At 39.0% G+C, this 10,135-nt stretch overlaps 1 protein-coding gene across 1 annotated transcript; it reads left to right on the top strand.

Moving 5' to 3' along the window:
• The first annotated feature begins 1,530 nt into the window (after window positions 1–1,530).
• On the top strand, window positions 1,531–9,614 carry LOC110063941 (pyroglutamylated RF-amide peptide receptor-like). Its single transcript, XM_089290776.1, has 5 exons — window positions 1,531–1,934; window positions 3,960–4,102; window positions 5,290–5,560; window positions 6,443–6,700; window positions 8,147–9,614. The coding sequence occupies exons 2-5, from the start codon at window positions 3,990–3,992 to the stop codon at window positions 8,471–8,473; spliced, it is 969 nt and encodes a 322-aa protein (XP_089146902.1). The 5' UTR covers window positions 1,531–1,934; window positions 3,960–3,989; the 3' UTR covers window positions 8,474–9,614.
• The last annotated feature ends 521 nt before the right edge of the window (window positions 9,615–10,135 follow it).

Here is a 10,135-nt window from a genome sequence, read left to right as displayed (position 1 = left end):
TATCCGAATACCGTAAAACTAATTAATCTGTAAACTTTTAGTGCAAAATAACACAACGTAAACCGTGTGTACGTAAAAGAAATTTTTACACCAAACGTTTGCTTTTAAACTAGCTGAGCTTAGCGCTTGTATAGCTAAGTGCATGACCACTATAAATAAGATTTACATTTTACATTTACAAACATTACAAACTTTGGATTCTTACTTTTCAAACTCTGCAGCTTGAAATTACTAGGTATATAGTTCGCTTAAAACAAAACATATGTAGAAATTCTGCATTTTACTAGCTTGGTGAACCGAAAAACTGAATAAAAAATGGTAACCTTTTAACAGGATTGGTTGCTGACAAGAACTTGTCAATTTGACAAAGAAATTGTTTGTCCATTACAAAATGTATGTCCCGCGAGTTAAGTAGGCTCGATTACCAGCCGCTGTTCGGGAAAAGAGCCCGCGCTCCTCCCCCGAACTCTCGGGGAGGAACGTAGACCGGACTCGAGAAAGCGGCGGAAATAGAGCCTACAAGTTAAGTCCCTTTTTAGTTTTCCTTCTTTTACTTTTTTTTTTTTTTTTGCTGTGGGTTATTACTCAAAAACTATAACTTGGACAAGAAGCTGAATGCTTGATTTCTAGAAATTACGAAAAGTGTCAAATAATTTTATTTTGCACAGCATCATGTCTTTTCATAAGCAATACAGCTGAATGGGTTATGCAAGGTCCAGTTACCAATTAACCGTTTTTGGAGTCATCATTTTCCATCACTAAATTGCTGCGAACAGCTAGAAATAGACTAAAAGCCATTTTGAATGAATATACATTTTAATTGCAGCAAAACAATTAGAGGAAAAGATCTGTTTTCAAATTCTAAAATCAACAATCGAAAGACCTCCCAAGTTTTTAACGTCATTAACTTCAAGACTGCCAAAATGTATATTATCTTCTTAGTTTTCAGCTGGATAGCATCGTAATTTGAAAGTGGAGCATTTTGAATTTCCGAGGTCACGTGTTACACCAGCACACGACATCAAGATGGCTGCGAGAGAGAGAGCTGTCACGTATGTTCAAAGAGACATATTTATCCTGTGATTTTAGTGGCAAAAAAGGTTTACGCATCAATGTGTAAAGTCAAAAATGGTCTGGCCCCTTCTTACATTGCGGAATTATTTGTTCTTACCAATTCTCAGTATCACCTTAGAAATTCTGATTTCACCGTACCTAGATTTCGGACTGTTGCTCATGGCAAACATAGCCTGACTTACTTAGGCTCTGTCATTTGGTCCAAACTCGACAAAACTATTCGATCTTCTGAATCATTGCACACTTTTAAAAAGCGCATCAAATTAGTTGATTTCACAAGCCCGCTGGACAGTACTTGTAGAGACTGTTCTTTATGTAACAACTAACACTTGATCTTACTGCATGACAGATTGTTTGTTTTATACATATATATATATTTTAAAACAGTTACATACGTACTTGCATTTCATATTTTATTAATTATTAGATAAGTAATCGTAGTTAGGCGTCCCCAATTGGTATACATTGTATGTTAGCGACTTCGACACGTTAATAAAGTTCTTATCTTTTATCTCTAGGAAGTGTTTATATGTGAAGAAGGTTAACTAGTTCACGAAGTCGAACTGGCAGCTTTCAAAGTATACCTCAATTCCTGACGTTTAGTTGTCAGTCCAAGCGCTTTATTTGTGTCCAAACAAGGTTTAGCTTGTCGTTTACGATCAGGATTAACCAATCGAAAACTAATTTTTATAACACCTGCTGAGCAGGAGAAAAACGCCTGATAGCCAATGCTGGTTGTTTATCCATTGTCAGTAAAATGGTGTTTTTTTCGGCCTCTTTCGCTCGTCCAACACCTTAGACTGGTTGCCTGAACTGCTCCCGAGAAAAAGATCAAAGAAGAAAATTTCCTACAGCATCAGGTAAATTCCATATTTTTCAAAAGTGCATTGCTGTATTTGTTGTCTGTAACGGAAAATAAGTAGGGGGAAATCCTTCGTAAGCGGACACTCTCGGGACGCGAAGATGTTTTTCGTAACTGGAGCTGGCGGCTTATGAGAATAGTTCTCGAAAGCGGCCACTAGAGATGTAAGGGAAAGATGACCACCTATGGGAATTTGCCCAGCTTACAATAAATATTGGGAATGCTTAATACCACCAAATTATAAATATTATTTTTTTGTTTTATTGTCTTATGCAATGCCGCGATAATGGCGATAACTGAATATACCCAGTGCTGTATACTGTAGTATTAGGACTGGCCCTTAGTGATTAAAAAACAAATCATAATTGCAGCTAATATTAACATATTAGCATTAACAGTCTCACTACAACGAAAAAGCAGTAACACATCTTTCAAGGTCAGGCTCTATTCCTTTTAAGCGTCCGTTTACGGCAGCGTAAGAGCCCGGCTACGGATAAGGCAAATTTCGGACCTTCGCCGACTAGCCTCATTTTTTTAGTGAAAGTTAGCCATTATATATCCAAAGTACAAATATCACATTTATTTGGATCAATTTGAATTTTTTTTTCATTTTTTGCGAGACGGTTTTCAAGATGACCGCAAAACAAGTTAATTTGCATTGAGAGACTCTGACTTTAGCTGTAAATTTCGGACGCGCGCTGCCAAATACAGGTAACTTTATTTGTTTAGCATCAAAATGACGAACATGTGGCAAATTTGTGGAGCTCTGCAGGGCGCGCAGACTAGATGTCAACTCAGTCACACCAGCAACAGCAAGTCAATAAACTTAGCGAAACCGGCGTAAACCAAGTGAAACTAAGAAGGATCGTGACTAAAACACCACACGAGTACATACGGGTAACATACGGATACATACGATAACATACGGGTGACATACGAGTAGCATATGAGTACGATACGAGTACATATCATACGAGTAACATACAGATTGAATACGAATACATTGGCTACATACGAATACATAGGATCAACATACGATGACAGGAGGGTAATAAACCTGAAATGTACCATTTTTCTTTTTACATTTCATGTTTACATGTGCGCGGGTCATGTGTTGCACAATTTCGCGAGCACGCGCTAGTGCAAGGAAATACCAACCATTTGAAGTTTGGGTTCGGTTGCAAAACGTTATTTCAGGACCGGCAAACAACTCCCTTAAGAAATAGTAAGTTTCACTCTTTATGTCAATTGCAAGTCACGCTTTTATTCCCGTAGAATTTACTATGTGCTGTTTTATTGGCCTGTTATCACGGGAAGACGTTGTATTCCTAAATTTGCTGAATAGGGAGGGAAACCCACGCGCTGGTAAATACTTGGCTGGGTGACCAAATACGGATACCCAGTGTTGTAATAACTTCTTTTTTTCGTTTCCTTTTTTGTTTTCTTCCCTTTCCAAGGCGATACCAGTGACTGCGGAACTTGTGGAATGTATATAATTGTATTTTATCCATCTACCAAAGGGCTATTTGTGGACAAGCAAAGAGCAAAATCGATTTTTCGACTTCTGCCGCCCTATATTTGGACAATTAGAGACTGACTCGCTCTAAGAATATAACCGTTTTTCCCATTCAAATCCTTATATTTCGACTATTGCGTAACCCGAGTACTATCTCTGAATGTATGTACAAGGGACACTCATCTGCGAGCTTGGGCAACCTGTGGTGTAGACGACTCATCACATAAAATTTGGCTAACATGTTCGCAAGCACCAAGATTTTCGGGGATGGCTAAGCAGCCCCGCCTTGTTTCTGTGTATTTCTGCTGTCCAAAGTCATTACTGGCTCACTGAACTTTGAACTGCTGACAAATATTTGCTGTGCCAGCTACACGATCAGATGCATTTATATAAAAATTGTCACATAAAAATTGCTCTTGTAGACGAGGCTTAATCGGCTCAATACCTATCTGCTAGTGATTATCAATCTAGAAAGGCTTCACGCATTCCTGTCCTGGTTTTATGTAGATCACGGAATTACACTGGTACTCTTCGATCATGCTTCAGTCAGCTGATGTTGCCATAACAACCGTACTCACCCTACTCGCAATTGTTGATATTCTGGGAAACTCTCTCGTTTGTGCAATCATCAAGCGGAATCGAGTTATGAGGTATGTCGAATATGAAATGCATGTTATAAATAATGGTATTCTACTTGGTTAAATAAAGGCGTGAAAGCGAACAGTTACCAAATAAATGCATTATCTCCAAGAGGGTTCTCTGCTCCAAACGGAAATAACAGAAGGGTTGAGGAAGTGCTGGTGAGGTAGAGTTTATGAGAGTTCAAATGGTAGATTTCGTTGATATTTATTTTTTGTAAAATTAAAAAGTTTTTTAGCTCAGGTATATAACAACGAACAGTGAAAAGGTGCGAATCAGAACGGTCAGGAATTTTGCAAGAGCGATTTTTTCACATTTCTTTGGCCCGAATGTATGTAAAAAACGATCCAGATTGAATAAGTAGTAAACAGCGAGTAGATTCTTCGCTCGGGTATTTACTAACAGCCTTGAAAAATTATTCCGGCTACGACGTTGAAATATTGAAGGCACACAAGGGTATAATCAACAAAACCTAATCATATTGGACATTTTTTCCCGGTTTTGGCTAATTCACAGTTATTTTACGCCACCTTCATCAACGAATTCGAAGAGATACCCGTGCCTGTCGATACAAGACATCATCATCTTCTAATTCCGCATTCTTGGTAGTTGAGCTTTCTCCTGGCAAAAGACTGAGTCTTGTTTGGTGTTACAGGCCGTGCCCATAGCACGCCGGAGAAATTTTGATACGCAACAATCGCCGGTCATCTCAGATTTGTGTTTGAGGGAAACTTGGGAAATCGCATGATTATCGTGACGTTATCGCTTTCGAAAAGCTCCGTATTACATGTCCGTTAACAGTAAATGGAAGGCCGACGTTTTCAAATTCCTCCGGTTTGAGGATCGAGCGTTTTCGAAATGCAAGCTAAGTTGTCCTGACGGATTAGTGTGGACGGTACACCTAACTGTAGAAATAAAAATGCGTTTTCTTATTTCTCCGGCGTAGTGCGGAAGGGGCTACTGTAGAATCCTTCACGGAATGCCATTGACTATTCTTTTGTCATTAGATATTTCCCTGAATTGTAATAGCTGGTGCAGTTTTGAGCAACAAAGAAATGCACAGATAGGCAAATAGGTGAAAAAGAAAGTATAGTAGTATATATCCACTTCTAAAGGTTCTTGCAAAAGCGCGTGATTTAATAACGTATCTTTACGCCTTCCGATCCTTATAATTTCTTTTCTGCATCTCATTTCAAAGGACTCCCATCAATTATCTACTTGTGAACCTGGCTGTAGCGGATATTTTGTACGCAGCGTTTATGGCTCCAAGGATATTTCTCAAGCTTACTTCAACCCACCCAGACGGGATGACTGGTACAGTTTTGTGCAAATTACTGACAGACGGAAATGTCGCGTGGGTTGGAGCAACCTCTTCATTTGTCACTCTGGTTGCAATCGCTATTGAACGATATTATGCAGTAATGTATCCTCACGGAAACAAATGGAAACTTACCAAGCAAAATCTAAAGGTGTGTCACTGACAAATTAAAACTGCACTCTTTTTATACGAATTTTGTTTTTCCGACCGAGGCTGAATATTCTTATTTTTCTGTCTATTTTAGGCTGAAAATATTTTTTGGAATATTCTTAGATTATAACGTATGGCATCTCTGTTTTTGAACGTATTTGGTGTCTGTATGGTGTTAAAGTAATTTTGGAGCCAGCCTGCAGGCATTTAAGCCTGATATCACGCACATAACCTCTTGCAGAAATGTTATTAGCATCGACTATACCGCCAGTGCTGTTTTTGTTGCTTTTTGGCTAGTTTTGCTGTTTAGAGAACGGAGCCGGAACTTTAAACGGTTTAACTAGGAATCAAATTTGGTGTGCTATGTACATATGTGTGTTAATCACCGATTGAAAAACAACCTTAAATCCTCCCTTCTAGATCTCATTGGTTAGGTACATTTTCAATTCTCTCGCCCTTGAGCGCACGCCGACGTTAATTTTATTAAGTGTATACTGAACCAGTTCGTAGTGTTTTTCACGCATTCTGATTGGCTGCTCAAACTCGGGGTAGTGTCTACCATCCACCTCGCAGCTCGCGAGAGTCGTGAGCAAAATGGCTTTCCAGTTTGCAACCTTCAGACAATGAAGCAGCTGTCCTTAATAACACCGGGGAAGCTACGTATACAAGTAAAAAAATTCCTCTTGGTAGTATTTCAAATTACAGTGTAAAATTTATTAGTCGTGAACTTATCGACGAAACGAACACAAAACAATTTGTTTACATGCAATTGCCATTAACCCTCACTGAGTTGTAGCGTTACAGATGGCCTTCTCGTTTATCTATACCTGCACCTTATCGGCAGCTTTTGTTTTTTAATCATTGTTACCACCGTGTTTTTCAGGTGATTATTCCCAGTACTTGGATCTTCGCAATTGTACTAAATATCCCGGTATTCCTTGTAAAGGACATCGGAAAGGAAAAGAGCGGCAACTTATGTGTGTCTATCTGGCCAGCCGGTTGGATGCAGAGAGCTTATTCCTTGTCGTGGAAAATCGTGGTTTTTCTTTCATGTGCAGTGATGGTCGGGCTGTATTCTAGGGTCGTGTACATATTGTGGTTTAAAGGAAATGATGACAATCAACTCAACCACCGACAAAAGGTAAATGCCAAATTCTGAATCCACTTTAAGAGACATTCTGCCTTTTTTAGCTTCCTCTTCATGAGTGGAACAACAAATCGAAACAAATGCACAGATTTTTTTAAAATGCTCTGCCTTTCACCCCCTACATGTAGATCATCATCTTTGTATTAATAAAAATTTGTGTACTGAACTGTTCACGTGCAAGTTGCAATAGATAGAGGATTAGTGCTGACTATCGCTGTAAAGTTTCAAAACCTCAAGCGAACATGAACAACCCATTTAAGTGCTGTAATGTCAATTTCATTTATCCATACTACCATAGGGCGAGTTAAAAATTTGCTAAAATTAAAGTATGTAGATTGCTTTAGCATCGTGCAAAGGAGGCGTGAAGGCCTCAAGACTGGTACGCTGGACATTCGAACGCTTTGAGTTCGAGCGTTGGCAGGGGTCATTGCATGGTGTCCTTATGGAGTACCCTACCCCACCCAGGTGTATAAATGGGTACCAGCAAAAGAATAGAGTAAGAGAAGGTAAGAGAGTAAATCCCCCATATTGGCCTTACACCAAAGGTAATTCCTATAAGTTATTTTTAGGCATTGCACCCTGTTCTTCCGCGAATGTGGAGGATGCCCATGGTCTTTTGGTATAATTGCATGATGCAATTGACTGTTTTCGATATATTAAAATTCAGCTTGCCAGTGAGGCTTAGAGGACACAAACAAAGGCAATTGAATGACCATGTTTATTCATTTCTTTTGTTTATGTCATATAGGCCTCACTATCAAGCTGAATTTTAGAATGTCAAAGGTGACCTATTAGACCAAAAGAACATACTGGCGGATCGCGCGTTCTTTGTTTCAATATCAAAGAAGGTATACCCAAAGCATTAGCGGTTTTCCTTCTCTTTGTAAACAAATCATGGACAAATCCTTGCGTGTCAGGCCGCTTGGGCTCTCCACGCATAAAACGAGTAACATCCGCCAAAAAACTGGGCGCCAGGTCTAAAAATAACTTAAAAGGGATTATCTTGGGTACAAGACCTCTATGGAGGATCAACTCCCTTACTTCGATCTTCTCTTAATACCAAAGAAAGCAATGCTGGTTGGTAACCCTTCTATGAACTAACATCCCGACAAGTGGATAGAAATGCTCTTAGTAACTTCATGCTAATGTAACATGGATAAGCTTCGGCAGTTTGAGACACTTCGGCCAAATCAAGACTTTTTGGCGGGTTTACTTTTTGGCTCCTCTGTATGATTCACTGGAATAAACAGAGGAGGGGTGAGCGAATAGCCAAATAATAATGTCTGCGAAGGAGGCTAATGAGCCAAAAATCACCAAACTGTGAATTCACAACAAAAATACTTAAAATCCGCGAGATCATATTGCAGATTACTTTACATTCCTGGTCGTGCGGACTATAATCAATAGCTTTCTTATTTGGGCTTTTTTCTTCATACACAGGGTGTTATGAAGGTACGTAAGCGTGTCACCTTAATGATTGTTACAGTTACTGCCATATTTGGAATCTGTTGGGGGACGAATCAGGTCATCTATTTATTAAGGAACGTTGCATTAAATACCATTCACCTTGTGACAGTCGCCACTGTTAACACAATGGTGATGTTCAATTCTGCTGTCAACCCCTTTGTATACGCTCTGATGAACAAGCAATTCAGAGAAATGATCAAAAGAATGATTCTGTGCAGTGGGTTCTTGACATCAAGGGTTCATCCTATGCCGAAGCATGACGACACATGTACAGAACATGCTAACGAAACAGCCACATAACAGAATCATGTTCCACGGAGTGACAAGTTCTTGGTGTTTTAACTTTCAGTCGATGAGCACTGTTGTTCTGAGGAATACAATTCATATGTACTCAAAGATTTTTTTGACGACGAGATTAAGCTGTTTTTAGCAATTTTTTTGTTTAATTTTAAGTGCAGTGCGCGCATTATAAATATTATTATTCCCATTTGTTTTGTGAGCTATTTAATCAAACTATTTCATGAATATTAAATGTCCGTTAGAACATTATGAGCGCCGTTCAATAAGCTCAGAAGCCGATATGATTATTGATTATTGTTGCACGTCTGAATTTAGATGAAAAAGTAATTTAACTTTACATCATAAACCATTGCACCATGAAGAACAGTGGGCCAAAAGCAACGTAACATTTTATTGGTAGAATTCTTCAAAGTATATTAATGAAAATGCTACAATCTGATTGGCTGAGGCATCGCACACTATCAGCCATTAGTGCGCCGTGGCTTAAGGTGGTCAACAAAATGGCGTCGTTTCAGTCTAGTTTCTCTGAATTATCGAAGGAAGGTTGAGAAATAATATTACTGGAAAAATGAATTGCCGAGAAGAAGAAACAAGGAAGGACATTTACCCTGGCCTCATATGACACCCCAACAGCCCTAGAGAACCTTGGGCGATATGTTTAATTACATGTATGCTAATTATTTATATATACGCAAAAATGTAATGAATTTGTTACCCCAATATTGTAGTAACTTTTCAAGACAGAATTTAATAGTGCAAAATGTAAGAACTTTTTGATTGTAACCAAACGGTCCACACGGCAGTAAAGTCACTACAAATTCCAAACATAGAACACAGCTTAGAACTGATACAGGGGTATTTATGTGTCAAATGGGCTGCGGCAATGAAGGTTGTATATCTTTACAATTGAGAAATCCCCTACAAAATTTGTAAGATGACCAAACATCACCTCCCTGAGGTGTTCTATAGAGCATTTTAAGGTAACAAGAGATTTTCCGAATCGTTCGGCAGATTATGTACGGTCAGTGACAGGAGATTATAAATAATAATAAAACCTTTATTTATTTAGTATATTGTAAGCAAAGCTCTTTTTGAGGGCTTCCGTGGTTGGTCTCGGAATTAAAAAAATGAATGTTCATAAGCCCGGAGATTACAGTTGTGTTTCGGACGGTGTTTGCTAAGATAATTGCAACAAAGGTTATCCGCATCTTTCCGCAGATTGCGTTTCGTTATTTAAGGTACTCCGACTATTACTACTAGGAAATTTAAACTTGTGTATATGCATTGTTTGAAAACAGTCGAGAAGTGGAGAGGCTTCGCCTCGTGCCTAGTTCTTGCAGCAACATACACTAGCACGTGTATGTATTGATACTGAGACTCGCCAATATGACATTTGGTATTTAATCCCTTGAAAATCGAGAGCAAAATAGCCAAATAACGATCGATTAAAAACGGGACCGTGCAACTACGTCGAGTTGAAATAAACCACCTAACAACACATTTTCAGCTCTTAGTGCTACTACGACCGGACGTTTTTTTGTTTTCTGGCACGGGGCGAGGGTTGGCGGGCTGGGGGTAATGGCGTTCGAAGAGGTGCTTCCCCTGTAACCCTAAGGGTATTAAAGTGGTGAAAATGAAACGTGCGTTACAGTACGTCCAAAC

Source organism: Orbicella faveolata, unplaced genomic scaffold (assembly GCF_042242905.1).
Source record: "Orbicella faveolata isolate gen_17 unplaced genomic scaffold, um_ofav_v1 contig_2, whole genome shotgun sequence".
Classification (NCBI taxonomy): Eukaryota; Metazoa; Cnidaria; class Anthozoa; order Scleractinia; family Merulinidae; genus Orbicella; species Orbicella faveolata.
This window is presented reverse-complemented; position numbering and strand designations above follow the sequence as displayed.

Bases quoted from the DNA above. Each gene is read 5' to 3' on its own strand.
- LOC110063941 (XM_089290776.1), top strand. From the start codon at position 3,990: ATGCTTCAGTCAGCTGATGTTGCCATAACAACCGTACTCACCCTACTC. The intron at 4,103-5,289 runs GTATGTCGAATA...CTCATTTCAAAG, and splicing joins AAGCGGAATCGAGTTATGAG to GACTCCCATCAATTATCTAC. The intron at 5,561-6,442 runs GTGTGTCACTGA...CGTGTTTTTCAG, and splicing joins TTACCAAGCAAAATCTAAAG to GTGATTATTCCCAGTACTTG.